We start from the raw sequence: 21,401 nt of genomic DNA on the forward strand, positions 1-21,401 counted from the left end.
GCCTCAGGAGAGAGAAGATCGAAGTTTGGCCTTTGGCCCAATTTCTTTGGAAAACAGTTTCAGGCTTGAAGATATTTTAATTCATTGTAATGCTTGATATTGTCTCTACTGGGATGGCTTTTGGCACAGGGACAATGAAGAGACCTGGCAAAGTGTGACCATGGAGCCGGGTTTGCTTTCTGGGATCTCATAGTTGGATAATGATGGACACAACAGGAATCCTGTTACAAAGGACTTTGTCTTTGTCTCCCCTTGGTTCCTAGTATGTTCACTCCATGTTCGCTAATTACGAACTGAGTTAGAGAATCAATATGAAGAACTTGGGGTATAAGAATTGATTTCCTTTTTTTCAACCAGATGTTATGAGTGGGCAAGAGAGGGAAGGATGACAGGGAAGGAGGAGGGTGTGGTGGTTCAGAGCCTGCTCCCAGGAGTCACATGGACCTGGGTTGGAGTCCCAGCAATGACTCTTCATAGCATCATGGCCTCAAGCATGTGGCTTCAGTTCTCTGAGCCTCACTTTTCCTCTTCAAGGATGATACCTGCTTTTACTTCATGGTGCCAACATAAGGCTTAAATGAGATCCTGCATGAAATAGATTGAGCACTGGGCATCTAGTGACTGCCTAGTAAGTATCAACTATTAATGATGGTGGAGTGTTTTCTGAACCTTTTTGGGCAGTGCACATTCTAGAGGTGGCATGATAGTGTGGAAAATGCCAGATCTTTGAAATCTGAGAGAATTCGCTCCCATTTCTAAATCTGCCACTTCCTAGCTCTGTGACTGTGGGCAATTTGCTTTCCCTCTCTGATCTGCCAAGAAGGAGTAAAATACCTGCACTGCAGAATTTTGGTGGAAAAAGCATACAGCCCAGGTTATGGTTCACTCAGAACTTACTCAGTTCTCTTTCTTCTTTTCATTTTACAACAAAGAATGTTTAGCCCGTACGTTTATTTTCTCACATGTGGCTTGCGGCCAAAGTTGGCAGTTAGATTTTTAACATTTCTCAAGGATAAGAGGGTAAGGCACAGAATGGGTGAAAGCATTAATTAAACGCTGGCTTTGGAAGGCAAAATGCTACAGCATTCCAAAAGGAAACTAAGTATTAATTGGAACAGAAATATTCAGGATCAAATAAGCAAAGACAACAAGCTCTGAGATGCTATTTTAACTGCAGGAGATGGAACCAAGCTTTAGGAGTGTCTGCTTGTCTTAACCCTTAATTAGGATGATGATGGAAGGGAAGAGACTGATGGCAGTTGGTATTCATTGGGTCCTTACTCTTTTCTAGGTGTGGTGCTAAGCACTTGACATGCCATATTTCTTTTAATCTTTCTAATAACTCTGAGGGAGATATCATTATCCCCATTTTACAGATAAGGAAACTTCCAAGGTCATTGGCTAGTAAGAGGCACACTAGTATTAGAATCAAAGCCTGAGTGTGGAGCCCCAGGTGGTAAAGCCTCACCCCAGTGTATCACATGGACTTCCTCCCACGGACCAGCACTTTGAGGAAATATTCTGTTCCCTTACCATTTTTATAAAAAGGGGTTTTCCTAGCAGCTAAAATGCTCTTTTAAGGGCGATAAGTTTGAAACAATCTTTCATATTGCTTATAGGTTTGTTTTTAATGATTGGAGAAATGCTTATTTCCGATGGTTAATAAACTAAGCATGAAAATATTTACAATAGTAAAATCTGAATGTCAAGAAGAAAAAAAAGGGGCTCAGAAAAAAAATGTTTAATAGTGTTATCTCTGGTTATTTGAAAGGATTACCTCTTCCCCCTACCTCAAGTTTTTATTTAAATTCCATTTAGTTACATACAGTGTATGGAAGGATTACTTCTTTACATTATTTTTACTTTAATTTTACTTCTTTTTCTTCTTCCAAGGTTTCTGCAATCTTTATTTATTATGTTGATAATCAGAGGGAACAAGGATAAACATTGGGAAAAATTATGTTGTATGTTGTTAGTGATCAGAGATCTACAATTGTGTAGAAAATAAACACTTGTAGAACCAAACCATGCAGATTGGGGGGGAAGGGGCAGAATCCATCAGAAACTTTTCTTGTCTGTTAACATAGGCTAAATTCATTTGGAACAACAAATTTGCCCCACCAAGAGTGACTGACATACCTTCAGATCCAATGTATCAGTCTAATGGGTGCAGCATGAGCACAGTGTGACCACCAGCTGTGAATATCCAGGGCTGGGACACCAAGATGGGACACTGATGAGTGGGGACGGTCTGTGAGAACATGTTTTTATATGGATGAGGTGCCTGGGAGAATGGCAGACTTCACACCACCAGCTAGTTTTCTGTATGGCCTCAGGAAGTCTCGCATTAGAGATCTTTAAAACAAAACAAAACAAAGCGAAACAAAGCGAAACAAAAAACAAAACTCTGTTAGCCTTCACTTAAAATTTTGAGCTCTAAATACTATCATTAAAAAACAAGATACATCATTTAAACATTTCCAATGTACCAAACACTGTCCTAAATACTAGGATGTAATAGTGACTAGGATGAGGTTTCAGTTCTTTTTTCCTTTTTTTTTTTAAGATTTTATTTTTAAGTAATCTCTACACACAACATGGGGCTCGAAAAGCCCCAAGATCAAGAGTCGCATGCTCCACTGACTGAGGTGGAGCCTCAGGCACCCGGGTTTCAGTTCTCATAAAGCTTACATTCTACTTCTACATGAGTTTTTAAGTCAATAGGCAGAGTTTGTATTATTCTGTATAAATACTGTTCTTTGTTCAGCCAAAAGTTATGCTCTGATACTTTTTTGTTTCTTGTTTTTTATACAACTGTTTTTTTTCTAGTTGATGCGGTCCTTCAGTATTTGTCATTTGCTTAGTTTTCAAGGTACTTATTGCTCTTTATTCCCATTGCTACTAAAATCTGTTAAATGCCTATCAATAATATTTCTAAATGTTCAGAGACATCAGGTACTTCATTCAATACTTTGTTTCTCCTCTCCCCTCTCCCCCTACCAGAGACATCTCTTCTGCTTCCTTACATCTTTCTTCTCTCATCTGGACAGCTGATTCTTGCCCACACTTGTGGGTTGGGCCCTCTGTTTCCTGGATTCGGCATCTTCCCTTGTGTTACTGTGTTCCTTATATATTCTTCACTACCTCCATAAGAAAGATTGCTTGGGAGATCTTGCATAACTGATTATGTAGCTGGGCTTCCCTCATACTTGGTTCATAGTTTATCTTTGTACATAAATGTTGACTGAAAATGATTTTCCATCAGAATTTTGAAGCTTATTGAAAAATCTGGTGCAATTACAACTTTCTTTGCTTTGTAGGTGAATATTGTTTTTTTCCTCTCTGGATTCTTTTAGGGTTTTCTCCTTATTTCAGCACAGTGACATTTCTCAATGATGGATTAAATTTATTTTTCTGGGTGCTTGGTGGGATTTTTCAATCTGAAAACTCATGTCTGTCCATTTGGGAGGTTTAATTTCTAGCAAAAGCTCTGTTAACTGACTTCTACTTAATTGCATTACTAGATTAACCCACACTATCCATTCTGCCTGAAAAATATATTGATAGATGCTTACAGCATTCTAAATGCTCATACATAGGAGTAAATAAAACCCCTAGTTTTTATTTCCATCAGTTGACTTGTGTGCTAATTACCACTATCAGTCAGTTGCATTTGTTCCCAAACCTGCTTATGCCAGTTGCACTTGTTATTAGAATTATATAAATTAGTTAAAAATTGTACCTACCAATGAACTTAATATGAAAAGAGAATTGTTACCAGGAAAACCAGGTTGAAAACTTTGGGAAAAAATAGATGAAGTCAATTTGCTTAAGTAAAAGACTGGGAAGGGGTGCCTGGGTGGCTCAGTCCGTTAAGCGGCTGACTTCAGCTCAGGTCATGATCTCGTGGTCCATGGGTTCGAGCCCCGCGTCGGCTACTTAACCGACTGAGCCACCCAGCACAGCTGAGCTGTCAGCACAGAGCCTGGAGCCTGTTTCAGATTCTGTGTTGCCCTCTCTCTGACCGTCCCCTGTTCATGCTCTGTCTCTCCCTGTCTCAAAAATAAATAAAACATTAAAAAAAAAAGTAAAAGACTGGGAAAATACAAACTCTAGAATAATTCAGCACTCAGATTGCTTTGACAGTGGCTTTAAGTTCTTGTTCTTTTTTTTTTTTTAAGTTTATTTATTTTGAGAGAGAGAGAGATTGAGAAATTGTAGAGGAGGGGCAGAGAGAGGGGGGGAGAGAGAGAATCACAAGAAGGCTCCGTGCTGTCAGTGCAGAGCCCACCTCGGGGCTCAAACTCATGAACCATGAGATCATGACCTGAGCCTAAATCAAGAGTCAGACACTTAACTGACTGAGCCACCCAGACACCCCAGTTATTGCTCTTCTTTAAAGAAATTGAAATCGGAAGTTTTAGACAATGCATTCTAGGAAATGCATTGGAAATGGCTTAAAGATCCAGTTAGCAGACCGATACTCAAAGAAAAATCCTTGGCCTGAATGAAAAGATTGGTGAATGAGTGCATATTTATGTTTAAAGCAAAAATAAAATGGCTAAAAACTTACTTTAAAGTGTAGAGACCTGACAGTTGTCACTTAATCAAATGATAAAGTTGACATCACCAATACTGGATCAAACTGTACCTCCTGATAGGATGCACTGAGAAGGGATACCATGTCCCTGCAGTGGTATTTTGCCAAAAATATAAAATGCCAATCTCTTCATAAGGAAACACAAGATAAACACAAGTTGGGGGATGTTCTACAAAATAACTGGCCTGAACAATTCAAACACGTCAAAGTCAAGAAAGACAATAAAAGGCTGAGTAAAGGTGATCAAAGAGACCTAAGAACTAGATGTGTGGCTCTGGATTGGGTTCCAAACAGGCAAAACGTTAAGATGTTTTTAGGACAGGGCACCTGGGTGGCTCAGTCCTTAGGCATCGACTTCAGCTCAGGTCATGATCTCATGGTTTGTGAGTTTGAGCCCCACATCCAGCTCTCTGCTGTCGGCACAGAGCCTGCTTTGGATCCTCTATCCCCTGCCCCTCTCTCCCCTCCCTGGCTCACACTCTCTCTCAAAAATAAATACACATTTTTTTTTTTAAGATGTTTTTAGGACAATTGATAAAATTTGAAAATGGACTATAGATCTATAGATTAGATAATAGTATGGTATCAATATTAAATTTCCTGATTTTGATAACCGTACATGATTGTGTAAGATGATGTCCTTATTAGAAAATATACTCTGAGATATGTAGGGATAAAGGGCCATGATGTCTCCAACATACGTACTTTCAAATAGTTCAGAAAAAATGACATGAAAAAAATACAGAGAGAATTATGAAGACAAAGCAAATGGGGCTAAATATAAATAACTGATAAATCTGGGTAAAGGGTATGCAGTTCTTTGTATTGTTCATGCAAATTTTCTCTAAGATTGTAATGATATAAAAATACAAAGTTACAAAAATATATACAGTAAAAAATAGACATTTATTTTGATAATCTATTATAATTACTTCTATAATCAAATTTCCTTGTAATTGGCCAATCCTGGAGCTTCCCAGGCAAGAACAGAGTATGGTGTCACCAGGTTGGTGTTTCAGGGTCATGGGTTGAATGTGGAAGAGCGGAGAGCATTGAGGCTGGAGAGAGGCAGAAGGCAGATGGTGAAGATGTGCTTTACAGCTTAAAGGACTTGAACTTTGGGAAACTGGTGAAGGACTGTTAAGGAGAGAGTTCTGTGAACCCATTTATATTTTAGAACGGTCACTCTAGCTGCTGGTATGCACTGTGAATAGAAGAGGAAAGGGGAAGATGCAAGACTGAGGCTACTTTAGTTACTTAAAAGGGGAGTAACCAGATTTTATATTACGTTTGTGGCAGTAAGGATGGACACAAATGGAGGGATTCAAGACCACTTTAGAGGTGGAATCATCAAATGGGAGAACTGACCAAAGTCACAGGGAGTGGGAACAGTACAAGTTGACTCAAGTTACCTTCTTTAGGTGACTAAGTAGATGGTGATAATATTAACCTGGCAGGGACTTTAATGCAAGAAACGGAGGAGGAGTGGAGTGAGAGGGTAGAGCAAGATGATGAGTTACATTAGATCATGATGAATTTAAGCCTCAATGGGAATCAGATAGATAGACGTATGGCTATGTGCAATCACCTCCCCCTCAGTTCATAGCACACAAAAAACATGTATCTTGAATTGGTCAAGTATGAAAACTCTGGCAGATTGCTTTCCAGTTTAGCTGTTCTGTTATTCTCTCCCATCAGCAGTGCAAGAGGATTGGTTGGTGTTTTCCCATATCCTTGCCAACACTTGGTATTTCCTGACTTTTTAATTTTTACTAATTTGATGGGATATCTAATGACAGTTTGTAATTCGCTTTTTACTAGTAAATTTAGGCTTTTTCTTAACTTTTTCTTTTTTTAAAACTTTTTTTTCACGTTTATTTTTTTTGAGAGGGAGAGAGCTCTTGTGGGGGGGGCGGGGAAGAGGCAGAGAGAGAGAGAGAGGGAGAGAGAGAATCCCAAGTAGGCTCTGTGCTGACAGCACATGAAGTGGGATACCATCTCACAGACCATGAGATCACGACCTGAGCAGAAACCAAAAATTTTGAAACGCTTAACCCACTGAGCCACCCAGGAGCTCCTAGGCCTTTATCCTTTTCTTTTTTTGCTTATTAGCCACTCAAGTTTCCTCCTCGGTAAATTTAAGTGTATATCATTTGCTCATTCTTCTACTGGGTTTCCAGTTCTTTTCTTGTTGATTTTGAAGGAATTTTTAAGTGTTGTAGATATTAATCTCTTACCAACTTTAAATATTGCAGGTATCTTTTCCCAATTTTTCATCTGTATTTTGTTTATGAAATCTCTAATTAAAAAAATTTTTTTAAATATTTATTTATTTTTGAGAGAGAGAGAGAGAGAGACAGAGCACGAATGGGGGAGGGGCAGAGAGAGAGGGAGACACAGAATCTGAAGCAGGCTCCAGGCTCTGAACTGTCAGCACAGAGCCCAACATGGCCTCAAACCCAAGAACCGTGAGATCATAACCTGAGCTGAGGTTAGATGCTCAGGTGCCACCCAGGTGCCCCTGAAATCTCTAATTTTGGTGTAGTCAAATGTAATATTTTCCTCTGTGTAATGTCTGCTTTTAGAGTGTTAACAGGTTCTTTCTCACAGGTCACACAGATAGGAGTTTCTATTAACTTTATAATTTTACTTTTTATATTTATGCCTTTACTTTTTTGTAATTCACCATTGTGTATGGTCTGAAGTAGAGATCCAACTTTATTTTTCACATATGGTAAACTGGTTTTCCCAACATCATCTCCAAGAAAATCCATCCATGTCCATTTATTATTATCTAACAAATTGCTATGTATACCTGGGTCTATTTCTGAGCTCTTAATTCTGTCCATTGGTTTATTTGCTCCTTTATATCAATGCATTGATGACTTATTGCGGTTTAAAATATGCCTTAACAACTAGTAATGTGGATAGTCTTTCTTGGTTCTTCTTTTTCAAAATTTGCTTAGCTGTTTGTAGACATAAATTCTACCAGTAACTTATAAGAAATATATTTGATATAGATATTTCAAAAATAGAATCTAATAGTCTCTTGAGCAGTGAGTTTACTTTTGTTGAAACTAAGATTCATATTATATATGAATTATTCTTATTTTATGTTTACTACACTTTATATTTTATTCTTTTTTTTCTTTTCCTTCCTTTCATTAAATTGAATTTTGTTCTGTTGGCTTGAAATACATGCATTCTATTTTTATTTTATTTTTTTAAATTTTTTTTTTAACGTTTATTTATTTTTGAGACAGAGAGAGACAGAGCATGAATGGGGGAGGGTCAGAGAGAGAGGGAGACACAGAATCTGAAACAGGCTCCAGGCTCTGAGCTGTCAGCACAGAGCCCGACGCGGGGCTCGAACTCACGGACCGCGAGATCATGACTTGAGCCGATGTCGGACGCTTAACCGACTGAGCCACCCAGGTGCCCCATGCATTCTATTTTTAATGAATTAAGATAAATATTTGTAGTTATCCTCCCTAATAATGTCTTAAACATAATACTGTCACTATTTTCCTCCTGAACAAGACAAAAATATTAGCATGTTTTCACATCCCTTATTTTTTCTCTTTTGTCTCCACTCGACAACTCTTTTCTCTTTTGTCTCCACTCTTTTGTCTCTAGACTTTGTCTAGAATTTTCATTTTGAATTGTTAGAGATTGCTATGGTCAATTTTATGTGTCAACTTAGCCAGACTTCAGTACCCAGATATTTGGTCAAAAGCCAGTCTAAATGTTTCTGTGAAGGCATTTTTTACAGGTTAGCATTTAAATCAATAAGCTTTGAGTAAAGCAGATTAGACTATATAGTGTGGGTGTGTCTCATCCAATCAGCTGAATGCCTTAGGAGAAAAATGTCAGAGGTCCTCTGAAGGAGAGGGAATTCTGCCTCTAGACTACCTTCAGACTTGAGCCCAAACATTATCTCTTCCCTCAGTCTCCAGCCTGCTGGCCTTCCCTGCAGAGTTTGGACTTGGCAGCCCCTGACAACTGCAGGAGCCAATTTCTTAAACAAAAAATTGCTCTCTCCCTCTTTCTGTCTCTCCAAACACATCCTATTGTTGTTCCTCAGAGAACCCTGACTAACATAGGGATATACTTAGATTTTTTCTTCAATCATTCTCGAGAATGGTGTAACCTTGAATCTAGAATTGAGATTTAGGATTCATTCTCTTAAATCTGACTGGCTGGGTTTGAATCCTGTCTGAATCACTTACTGCATGATTTTTTGAAATTTTTAATTGAAATATTATATGCATATACAAAGGCAAACATATAATTAAGGTACAGCTCAATGAATTTTCAGAAAATGAACACACTGGTGTAACTAGCGAAATAAAAAACCAAAACATTACTAACACTCAAATTTTCCTTATGCCTATCACCAATCACTCCTCATACCCTTACTAAGGTAAATCACAATTCTTACTTCTAAAAGAGTAAATATTTTTTTATTTACTCTTTTTTGTCCTATCAATTTTTGCATTTTATATACAAGGAATCATACAGCATGTATGTTTTTGTATCTAATTATGCTTACCCCTTTTTTTGGTATGATTAATTTCGGTGGCTGTATGTAATTGTAGTCTGATCATTGTTGTGTAGTATCTTGCATAGTGTTTCATGATATGACATACTACAATTTATTGATTGATTTTACTTTTTATGAGCATTTGGTATTTTCCAGTTTTCTGTTCGTTTGTTTGTTTTTCCTATTATGAATAGAATTACTGTAAACATTCTAGTGCATGGCTTTTGGTGAGCAGAGGTAGGCATTCCTGTTGAGTATATCACTGGGGGTGGAACTGCTGGTTCGTCAGGTATGTATAGTTCAGCTTTGGTCAATACTGGTAACCAAATCTCCAAAGTAGGTGTGTCAGTTTAGACCCCCATCACCAATGTCACCCGCACATGATATTTTTCTGTTTCTTTTTGTCCTGGTTCTGGTTGGTTTGTATTACCTTGTGGTTTTTTGCATTTTCCTAATGACTAGCAGAGCTGAGTACCTTTTATCAGACATTTGGTTATCTTCTTTTGCAAAGAGATCTTTTGTACCTTTTCCTAAGATGTTGTTGGCCTTGTTCTAGTTTATTAGGGTGGAAGATTAAGTTATTGATTGAAGTCTTTCCTCTTTTCTGATATAGGTATTTGAAGGTATGCATTTCCCTCTAAGCATTGTTTTAGCTACCTCCCATAATTTTTTAAAAATATTTTTAACACATTAATTTTTGAGAGAGAGAGACAGAGACAGAGACAGAGCACAAGCAGGGGAGGGGCAGAGAGAGAAGGAGACACAGAATCTGAAGCAGGCTCAAGCTCCAGGCTCTGAGCTGTCAGCACAGAGCCCAACACAGGACTTGAACCCATGAACTATAAGATCATGATCTGAGCGAAAGTTGGATGCTTAACCGACTGAGCCACCCAGGCACCCCTACCACATCCCATACATTTTGACATTATGGTTGTGTTTTCATTCAGTTCAAGATGGTTTTTAATTTCTCTTGGGAATTCTTCTTTGACCCACGGATTATTTAGAGATATGTTGTTTAATTTCCAGATATTTGAGCAATTCTGAGATTTCTTTCTGCTAATAATTTCTAACTTAATTCCATTGTGGTTGGAGAACACACTTTGTATAATTTCAGTCCTGTTACATTTATTAAGACTTGTTTTATGGATTAGCATATGCATCAGATTTTTTTTTTTTTAATTTTTTTTAACGTTTATTTATTTTTGAGACAGAGAGAGACAGAGCATGAATGAGGGAGGAGCAGAGAGAGAGGGAGACACAGAATCAGAAGCAGGCTCCAGGCTCTGAGCCATCAGCCCAGAGCCTGACGCGGGGCTCGAACTCACGGACCGTGAGATCGTGACCTGAGCCGAAGTTGGACGCTTAACCGACTGAGCCACCCAGGTGCCCCTGCATCAGATTTTATTTGACTTTCAGAAGCTTTTAGCCCAGCTCATTTAGCCTCCTGCCCTCCTGCTTTGGAGTCCACAAACCTGTGGTCAGGAAAATCAAGTGTGTCTGAAGGCTCCTCATTTCTGTTTTTTCCACTCTAGCCACCAGCAATAGAAGAAAGCTTTGATGGTTTCCCTTTCCCCCAGTAGTGGCTGTCTGCCTGGGCCAAGTCCCAGTCCTCCACCCATGTCCCGATGTGGCAAATGCCACCAGGGGAGTGTATCAGCTGCTGATCTGATAGCTCTCCAGTGAACTGTTCTCTCCTCTGTGGAGTGTTTAGTCCTTTCAGTCCTTATTCCAAAGTCCTTGACATCTGGAAAATGTGATTTTTTTTTTTTTTTTTTTTTGGGTAATCTGTCTAGGTTTTAATAGTTGTTAGTGTCAGGGTTGGCCTGTTTCAACCTCCTACATTCTACCCAGAAGTGGAAGTTGTTTTTCCTATTTTAGATAACAGCATACTTTGCTATGCTGTTTACTCACCTTCATTTTACATATAGCTTGTAGCATTCATATAGATTTGTTTCTCCTCTCTTTCTTCTCCTCCTCCTCCTCCTCCTTTTCCTCCTCTTCCTCTTATTCCTCCTCCTCCTTTTTTGAGAGAGAGAGAGCAAGAGCAAGAGCAAGAGAGCGTACGAGTAGGGAAGGAGCAGAGAGAGAATCCAAAGCAGACTCCATGTTGTCAGCACAGAGCCAAATGTGGGGTTTGATATTGCAAACTATGAGATCATGACCTGAGCTGACATTAAGAGTCGGATGCTTCACTGACTGAGTCACCCAGGTGCCCCTTGTTTCTCTTCTTGCTGGAATACTAACTACAAAAGAATTTTCAAAGAATATTTCCAAAGAGAATATTGTTTTGAGTGATAAAACTGGCACTTTTTATATAGATTAAAATTCTGAGGGGTTCCTGGCTGGCTCAGTTGGAAGAACATGTGATTCTTGATCATAGGGTTGTGAGTTTGAGCCTCATGCTGGGTGTGGAGATTACTAAAATAAATAGGTGGATGGATGGATGGATGGATGGACGGATGGACGGATGGACAGACAGACATAAACTTAAAAAATCCAGTTTTGATGCTCTTTTCCTTTAAAACTTTTGAAAATACTGCTTTTCTTCATAATAGTATTATTCATAATAGTCCCAAATTAGAAAACAACCTAAATGTCTATCAACAGTAGTACAGATAAATAAACTTTTCCTATATTTCTACAATACAGCAATGTTTCTAACTGGAAACGATGTTGCCTCCCAGGAGACATTTGGCAATGTCTGGAGATATTTTTTTGGTTCTCATAACTTGTTGGGAGAGGGAAGAGGATTGCTATTGGCATCTACTGGGTGGAGACTGAGGACGCTGCTAAATATCTTGCATTGCATAGGACAGTCATCCCATAAAAGAATTATCTGGCCCAAAATATAAGCACTGCTGAGGTTGAGAAACTCTGCTCTATTATCAGTGAGAATAGATGAACAATTGCTACATGGATGCAAACACATAACTCCCATAAACATATGTTGAGCTAAAGAAGCCAGATACAAATTAGTATATACAGTGTGCATATATTTATGTAAAATTCAAAAATAGAAAAAAACTAATTCATGGTGTTAGCAGTTAGGATGGAGTTGTCTGTGGGGTACAAATGGTGACTGGTAAGGGCCAATTAAAAGAGCCTTTTAATATGAGGGTTAGTTACACAGATGTATTCACATTGTGAAAATCAAGCTGTGCTTTATAAATGGTGAGATACAAATATATAATTATTTACATATATAATTATACATTATGTGATATATAAATTTTATATATGTATATGTATATATACATACTTACATTGGAATAAATGTTTTTCAGAATTCCATTGTCTGCTTTTAAGAGATGATCTGTTCTTCCTCTTTGGAAGCATTTTCTCTTTGTTTTTGATATCCTAAGCTATCATTTTAACATGACTAAGAGTGGGTTTATTTATACATATCTGTTTGTCACTCTACGAGATGTTTTTTGTAAATTTTTTAATGTTTATTTATTTTTGAGAGAGAGACAGAGTGTGAGCAGGGGAGGGGCAGAGAGAGAGGGAGACACAGAATCCAAAGAAGGCTCCAGGCTCTGAGCTGTCAGCACAGAGCCCAACGTGGGGCCCAAACTCACGAACCATAAGATCATGACCTGAGCCAAAGTTGGACACTTAGCTGACTGAGCTACCCAGCCACCCCACTGTGAGATCTTTTAATCTAAAGTCTATTCTTTCTTTCTAATCTTGGGAAAAAATTTTAGTTATTGTTTCTTCAAATATTTTCTTACCTATGCTTATTTTTTACCCCTTCTGGGATTTTTATTATCTAAATGCTGACAGGTCTGCTTCTCTCTTCCATATATGTCTCGTAGCTTCTCTTCTATAGTTTATGATTTTTTCATCTCTTCCCAGTTATTCCTCTGGATGATTGTCTTGACTGGAATTTCCAGTCTCACTAATTCATTCTTCAAGTTTATTCAGGCCACTGAATGGGTAGGAACAACCGTTGAGTGGTCTTGAGCTATTTTCCCATAAAGGCAAACAAAATGGAAATAAGGTTGACAGGAAATAAACAGTTTCTTAAAAAAAAAAAAGAAGTAAAAATAAATAAAATAAGTTTCTGCATTCTGTTATTCAACTAATCTATAAAGTTCCTTTTTAAAAAAAACAGCATTGGTTTTTAATTTAATATTTTAATATTTAATTGATATTAAAACAGTTAATATTTTGCAAACCAGCTTTGCTAATTTTTTTTAATTATTTTTCAACATGAGTATTTGTTCTTGAGTCATTTTACAAGCTCTTCTATATTTTTGAAGATATTTGTTGTGCTTATTTGAATTGTCTGTTCTGGCCCTTCAGCTGGGCTTTATCTGATATTCATTGGCTACCCTTTTGACTTTCTTTTGTGGTGTTGCTCACCTTGGTTATTCTAATTTGTGATCACACACACCAGCTTTCCCCTTGGGGGCTCATCGCCTTGGTTGGGAATGTGTGTCCAGGCGGAGGGCTGAAAGGATTGGCCCCTGTTGTGTTCTGCAAAGTTTTAAGAATGTGAGTATGTGTGCTCGGGTGTACACCTCAAGATGAGTGCCCTGGCCTTCCAGCCTGGAACTAACCACTGCTTCTTTCCCTGTCCCTGAGGAGCCTGGCCGTACTTACCCTTGGGCACTGCTCTTTCCAAGAGCTGTCTTCTTTGGCTGACATCCCCTTGTCCTCAGGCTGTGGGGCAGGGAGGAGTGTCCTGAGCCAGGCCATTTGGGTGCACCTGCTGTTCTCGGTTCACAGCCCAGCCAGTGCCCTGCTGCTGCTCTGTCTCCAGGCACTGGCTGGCAGGCAGTCCTACCCTCAGCCCCCATGGAAATGCAGGAAAGAGCAGCTCTAAGGCCCTCTTCAGAATCTGTCACCTGGTTGGCACTTGGGTGTCCTCCTATTCCCTACGCTACTGTTTTCCATCTCCATTGGGACCCAACCATCTTCTGGCTTTCCAGAGGGATTCCTCACAGTTTTGACAGGACCTCAGACTCATCCAGCTCCTTATCACTTTCATTTTTCCTCCAGGGTCGGACTGTGGTGAGGGAGCCAGCAGCCCTTTGTTAGTTTATCATGTTGCTGGAAACCAGAAACAGCAGTGAGAATGGACTTTAAAAGCAGCCTCTTGAAGACTCTTAAATATGGAGAACAAACAGAGGGTTACTGGAGGGGTTGTGGGAGGGGGGCGGGCTAAATGGGGAAGGGGCATTAAGGAATCTACTCCTGAAGTCATTGTTGCACTATATGCTAACTAATTTGAATGTAAATTTAAAAAATAAAATTAAAAAAAAAAAACAGCCTCTTGATAACCATGTGACCTCAGGCTAGTTATTTAAGTTTGGACATCTGTGAAATATGGCTGATAATGGGTTGCTTCAGAGGGTTATTGTGGGTTGGCACAGCACTGGCACATAGTATCAGTTAATCATATGAGCTATTGTTATTATGACAGGGTGTAGGCCATCATCAGTGGGGAGCTGAGGCTGGTGGTTAGAATTGTGGATTTGAATGTCACATCCCTGTGGTAATGAAGAGTGAGGAATTAATATGATGTAGGGAGGGGTCCTGACATTTAGGGGTTAGTGGACAAAGAAAGAAAAGGAGAGGGAGAGGGAGGATGTATCTCAGGAAGAGATAGGGCCACAGAGCCAGGGGAAAGGAAAGTCTCAAGAAAAGGAAGGGGGTCATCTGCAGAACCAGAGGCTCTGGAGAAAACAAATTTTTGTTTTTAATTTTTTTTTTTAGCAGTCAGATACTCCTTGGTGAATTTAGATTAGTTTTAGTGGAGAGGAGGGGACAGAAGCCAGATTATAGCCAGTTGGGAAAGAAAGAGGAAGTAAAGAAGTAGAGACATGTATAGACCTTTCTTCCCAAATATTTGGCTGTGAAAAGAAGGAAAGAGATTAAGGCGATGGCTGGGAGAAGTGTCCAGTCAGAAGAAACACAAGTGGGTTTGTTTCATGTAGGTAGAGAGCCAACTCCATCTCTCCCATCTCTTTCCCCTTCCTTCTTCCCTTCTCCTTCACCCCTTTCCTCTTCCTTCCTCTAGTTCTCTTCTCTAAGCTTAACTTTGGATCATTCTGCAAATGAAGCACGTGACTAGGAAGCTCTGGGAGAGAGTGCAGCCAACTTGAGGAAGGCAGGGTGAACGGGGAACCGCACTTGCCCTGAGGAGCAGAGCAATGGGGTCCCAAGCCCAGGTGTGCCTTGGATCCTTGCCCGTTGTTGCAGGTGGGGAGAAGCCGTATCAGTGTAGGTAGGTTTGCGATGGGGAGAAATGGGGTAGGGGAGGAAAGTAATCAGGGTTTCTGCCAATGTATTTAGTTTGGTTTATTAAGAACCTCAGGAGTCTTGAAATGGGCATCTTCATCTTTCCCAGAGACGGGTAATATTCTCTTCTCACAGAGCTCTGCACAAGACTGGGATAAAGTGATGTGTGTGGAAGGCCCTTGTGAGCTGTGAGCTGTGCATTGCTGGCAGAGGAAAGGCATTCACTGAAAATATCTAATTTTGCCTGGTTATTGGCTCAGATGATGCCAGGACTCAATTACACAGTGATGACCCCTGGGGGGATGCAGGCACAGGGTCCATGGTGTGACCCATCCTTTTTGGAGTCATTTTAAGTATCAGCAGACTATTATGAGGTTCCCCCTGATTACTTAGATATGAGGGAATCAGACTGCCTCCTACAGTCCAATACTGAAATGAACACACATTGAAGTGCAGCTGGAGGGCCTGCATAGATCCCAGCCTCAAAACCTTTCACACCCACCAGATGTCTTCACAGGTTGACGCGTGACAGGTATTTTGGGCCCAGATGCTATTTGTGGAGATAACATCTCTACCACTTGGGTCTCAGATTCTGTTTTCAGCTACTTGTTGTATTTGTGTGTGTATGGGAGATGCGTGTGTGTGTGTGTGTATGCATCTGTGCAGATGTGCACATGTATTTAGGGGGTGAGATCTATCCGCTATATGCAGAAGTGCCAAAAAGAAGGAATGGTAGGTGGAGGGTGTACAGCATTCTTGATCTTCTAATATTCTGATTGAAAATACCCATAAAGCTGAGAACAAAAGGCATTAAGAGCCCTCGATTTCTAAAGGGAGGAGCTAGACCAGTTATGCAGAACATGCCAAATGGGGATCAAAAAATCTGGTTCCATTGCTGCTTTGGGAGTATAAAGAGGCATGTAAATGATGGAGAGAGAGTGACCAAGAGCAGGAATCCCTGCCCACACATACCTCAAAGGAAGGGCAGGAGGCTCCCTGAGAACCACTGAGAGAATGTGGTATCACCTTGAGTTCAGAGGGCAATCTGGAACAGATGCCTATTCCTTCCTAAAACTGAAAGCAAGAGGTCGTCTAGGGGCGCCTGGGTGGCTCAGTTGATTAAGCATCTGACTCTTGATTTTGGCTCAGGTCATAATCTTGTGGTTTGTGAGTTCAAGCCCCGCACTGGGCTGCGCGCTGATAGCATGGAGCCTGCTTGGGATTCTGTCTCTCCGTCTCTCTCTGCCCCTTCCCTGCTCTCTCTCTCTCTCTCAAAATAAATAAACTTAAAGAAAAAAGAGGTTGGCTAGAGCCTGCCTGAGGAATCAGAGCTACCATGGGTGTGTGGTGGGCTTCCAGCAAGGACCCTGAAAAGGAAACCCAAAGGATACTGTCCTTGGGATTGGGTCTCAGGGCACAAGACAGAGACAGCAGTGATTAGGTTGGCTGGTGTGTGTGTGTGTGAGTGTGTGTGTGTGTGCATGTACACATGCATGCTTGTGTGTGAACTGGAAATTTATTCTCCCTAGGCACTGTTGGGAGATACTCATTATGCTCAGTTTCTCATTCAGAGAGGTGCATCTTGCAGTGGCCTCAACGCTTCCCACTAGAATCGTCTTCTGCCTCCAGAATTCTCTGGAGGTGACTAGACTAGAAGGAAACCTGGTTCTTCAGAGCCTAGGCATTTCAGCAGCTTCTCCTTGTCTTGCAATCCTCATATAGAAATAGAGGCAGGGTTGTTGGGCCTGTCTGGGCCTGGTAGCCAGGGATATGGCCCTTCCTGACCTCCACTCTCCTCAAAGCTCCAGACGTCCTACTCTTGCTCACCAGTTTTCTAACCTGCTATCCCAGGCTAGAGAAATGAGGTAACACAGCTGCCACCAGTGCTGCCCAGTGCTGAGTGCAGGAGCTGTGAGGTCGGGGCTGCCAGCAGAAGTGCTGGCCCAGCTGAAACAAGGACCAAAGAGTGGGAAGGGTCACCATGTACCACACTTTGGACAGAGAGTGTGAAGTCCCAGTACTACACAGAGAGGGCTGCTTCCTCGAGATTTCTCAGCCCTCTTTGGAAGCTCTCAAAGAGCCCAGGAGTGCTGGCACATGCTATGACTCGGGCTCCCCTTCTGTAGCCTGCATCTCAGATCGAGTGGGACACACTCACATTATTAGGCCTTTTGTTCAGAAAGTGTTGCACCTTTCATCAGCCTACAGGATTCTAAGCCTGGCTTTATCACTTAACAGTTGTGCGACTCTGCTTACATGTGTGGGTGTCACTTCCCCTCTCTGAGCCTCGCTTTCTTCATCCTTGATCAGATCTATTCTAAACGGTTGCTGGAGGAATAAAATGAGATAACACACATAAAGTGACTTGCATAATGTCTGGGAAAGAGTAGGACATACAAATTGCTTTCTTTCCTCATCAGCTTTACCTGAAGCCTGGTCCCTAATGTGGTAGGGTCCCTTCCCTAAGGAAAGAAAAAACAAAAGACCTCAAGGTAATCTATGTGCATATGTGACAACATCCCTCATGACCTTGTAACAACGTGAGACCACTTAATCAGACTGCATGTTTGTATGTGTTACCATATATGGGAGACAAAGAAGAAAATATATAAAAAACCATGCCATGTGGCATTCAGGGCTCAGTTCTTCGGGTATGAAGCCAACTGAGTGGTGCCGGCAGGAATAAAGTTGCTTCCTGGAAAGAAAAGCTTTGGTGTCATGACTCTGTGTGAGAATCCTGCTACATTACTTGGGGGCTCGTCCAGGATTTGGAGACAGTGCATTTCCACCTCCTTTGCTGCAGGAGATATGAATCCCGGAGGGCCGGGAGAGGCAGCCTTACCTGGAGCCAGCAGATGGCTTGATCCACAGGAGACTAGCCCTCCCAGTACCAGGGTGAGGACCCTGTGTGCGCCAATGGAACCCATAAGGCCCAGGAATCAGCTCAGGGAGCGCTGCCCATCAGACTGGTAAGAACCAGGGTTCATTTTGGCAGGCCTGCCCCTAAGAGGCAGAAGGGGAGCCTGATCACCTCCCAGAGTTGCCCTAGTAGTTCCACAAGGGATGAGGAACAAAGCCGCAACTCTAAGGCACTGAATGTAGGGAGATAGATGGGTTGGAGTTGCTGTGTGACTGTGTGTGGGGACTTGTCTCTCATTCATTTCCTGGGTCAATGACTATGATAATTAGAGCCAACTGTCTTTGGATAGTCTACCTAAGAATGGGGACTTTAAGGACTATTCCCAAATAGCTGCTGAAACACTCTTCATTTTGGGGAAATTCCCTGTCTTCTCTCAACTGACATTGACTGCCTAATTCCACTAATGGAAAACAAAACAAAACAAAAGAAACCTGGAGTCTGCTCCTCTGTCTGATCTGACAAGATTTAAAACTGGGAATTCTTTCTCTGCCTTTTGCTGGCACCTGGCCTCTTCTGCTTTCCCTCCCCCCCACCCCCCATTCTGCACCACCTGGGGGGCAGCCTGCATAACTGCTCTTTAATGCCTCAGACACCATCAGCTCCTCCTCCCACCCTAGAGGCCTTGGAGCAAAGACCACCCATTTCAGATTTCCCCACCAGTGCTCTAGGTAAAAATTAATCATGGGGAGGGGGGCCTGGGTGGCTCAGTCGGTTGGGTGTCCGACTTCAGCCCAGGTCACGATCTTGTGGTCCATGAGTTTGAGCCCCGCGTTGGGCTCTGGGCTGATGGCTCGGAGCCTGGAGCCTGCTTTGGATTCTGTGTCTCCCTCTCTCTCTGCCCCTCCCCCGTTCATGCTCTGTCTCTCTCCATCTCAAAAATAAATAAACGTTAAAAAAAAAAATTAAAAAAAAAAATTAACCATGGGGAGCAAATTGTCTTAAATGGATCCAAGTAAAATGTATTCAGTGTTTAAGCTAATTTAAGTTTGTTGGTATGAAACAGACAATGTTTATCAACAACAACAAAAACTTTTATTCAACAACAACAACAACAAAAACTTTTATTCTACCTAGATTTGCTGAAGGTCAAATATGCCTATGTTATCTCTGTTCAAATTTGTTAGCAAAAGGAGGACTTAAAGTAATGGTTAACTTCGTCTGTCTCATAGTTTTCATGGGTAATTGTTAAGATAGCTTTCAAAGTCTTTGGTAAACTAAAATGTTAAAGTTTAAATTGGGATTAAATTCATTGGAGATCTAACAAGATAAGAGGCTAAAGCACTAATTACTAGATGTAGGTGTGTGCTTTTGACTTGTTGCAGAGAAACTAAAGATATTTGGACCTGTTGGAAAACATGCTTTGTGCTTAATTGATTCATAAGTTTGCTGTCTAAAAAATTCTGATGTAACAGTTCACAATTGGTTACTACTTAGTTTTCACTGGAGACTAAGGTTTGTAAGAGTTAAAAATCTGCCAAATATAGTTAAGACTAATGAAAATAAGAAAAGCAACTCTGCATGTAAAAGAGTAGATACATAAATATATATATATAAGAAATGATAATGCATTTTTTGTTAAAGTTAAAAAAGAGTAATTTTGTCCTAAATGAGACTGGTTGTTTATATATATATATATATATATATATATATATATATATATATATATATATATATAAAGGCTTAGGTCAAAATCTAAAAGCAAAGTTATAAAAGGTTTGTAAAGAAAAATCTTAAAAAAATTTTTATATATGGTCAGGAGATCTAAGGTTATGCTAAATTAGCCACTATCTTACAGACACAAAATAAAACCCCGGTGGCCTTCCTGGAAAGGTTAAGGGAGGCTCTCATTAAATATATGGCTATCTCCCCTAACACCCTTGAGGCTGAGACGATTCCAAAAGACAAATTTGTCATTCAGTCGGCCCCGGATATTTAGAGAAAACTGCAAAAACTGGCTGTTGGTCCAGAAGTGACCCTGGAGGAGCTCTTACAAGCTGCCAATTGGGTAATTACAACCAAGATCAAGAAGAGAATTTAAAAAAAAAAAAAAAAAAGCAAGAAACAAAAAACAAAAAAACAGAAAAAGAGGCCTAAAAAAAAAAAATCTGAGGCCTTAGTTGTAGCCTTACATAATATGTCAGACCGGACTTCCGAGGTTCCTGGCACCAAGTGCCATCTGTATGGCCGTTCAGAGCACTAAAAGTAAGAAGGTCCTCAGAGAGGACAACCAAAATGAAAACCCCTTAAGCCATGCCCCTTATGTGGAGACAATCACTGGGGATCTGAATGCCCTTGGGGACATCTGTCTGTGAGGGCTCAGATTACCAGTGTCCCTGGAAGGGACTGACCGGGCCTGGGGCTCTTCATGGTGGCTCCCCTAAACCAACTATCTATCAGAAACCCAGAGCCTCAGGCAACTCTAACTATAGAAGGAAAACTGGTTGATTTCCTTCTCTTTTTTTTTTTTTAAGTTTTAATGTTTATTTTTGAGAGAGAGAGAGACAGACAGACAGAACAGACAGTGGGGGGCGGGGCAGAGAGAGAGATGGAGACACAGAATCTGAAGCAGGCTCCAGGCTCTGAGCTGTCAACACAGAGCCCAGCGAGGGTCTTGAACTCAGAAACCGCAAGATCATGACCTGAGCTGAAGTCGGACACTCAACCTATTGAGCCACCCAGGCACCCCAGTTGATTTCCTTCTTGACACCAGAGCTACATTTTCTGTCCTCCTTTACACTCCAGGCCAACTATCCAAACTCAGCATGACGATTAGAGGCATCTCCAGAAAACTTATAACTAAATTTTTCTCTCAGCTCCTGGGATACATATGGGAAAAACTAATTTTTTTCTCATTCTTTCTTGATAATACCAGAGAGCCTTACTCCCTTGCTGGGAAGGGACATTATAACTAAATTAGAGACTATAGTACTACTAACTCCAGAACAAATAAACAATTGTGTAAGTTTTTGGGAATTACTGGATTTTGTAGGCTGTAAATACCAGGGTTCAGGAAAATATTTTGCCTGTTATATCAATTATTAAAGGAGACTCAGTCCCACCTATCCCCCGCCCCCCCCCCCCCCCCCCCACAC

General features: G+C 40.7%; 1 protein-coding gene across 17 annotated transcripts in view; it reads left to right on the plus strand.

The window, feature by feature from the left end:
- The window catches only part of LOC144616355 (uncharacterized), a 41,878-nt gene extending 23,854 nt beyond the window's left edge, over positions 1-18,024 (plus strand). For 11 of the 17 annotated variants that reach the window (XR_013555512.2, XR_013555523.2, XR_013555513.2 and 8 more), the window contains 2 exons: positions 13,543-13,640; positions 14,148-18,024. Coding sequence is in view for 3 of the 17 variants with exons in the window: in XM_078446656.2 (XP_078302782.1) it covers positions 13,543-13,640; positions 14,148-14,186 (137 nt within the window). In the remaining 14 variants the exon portion in view is untranslated. The remainder of the gene's footprint in view (positions 1-13,542; positions 13,641-14,147) is intronic. The other 6 variants (XR_013555526.2, XR_013555515.2, XR_013555528.2 and 3 more) reach the window with 3 other exon arrangements.
- The last annotated feature ends 3,377 nt before the right edge of the window (positions 18,025-21,401 follow it).

This window comes from Panthera onca, chromosome A1 (assembly GCF_046562875.1).
Source record: "Panthera onca isolate mPanOnc1 chromosome A1, mPanOnc1 haplotype 2, whole genome shotgun sequence".
Taxonomy (NCBI): domain Eukaryota; kingdom Metazoa; phylum Chordata; class Mammalia; order Carnivora; family Felidae; genus Panthera; species Panthera onca.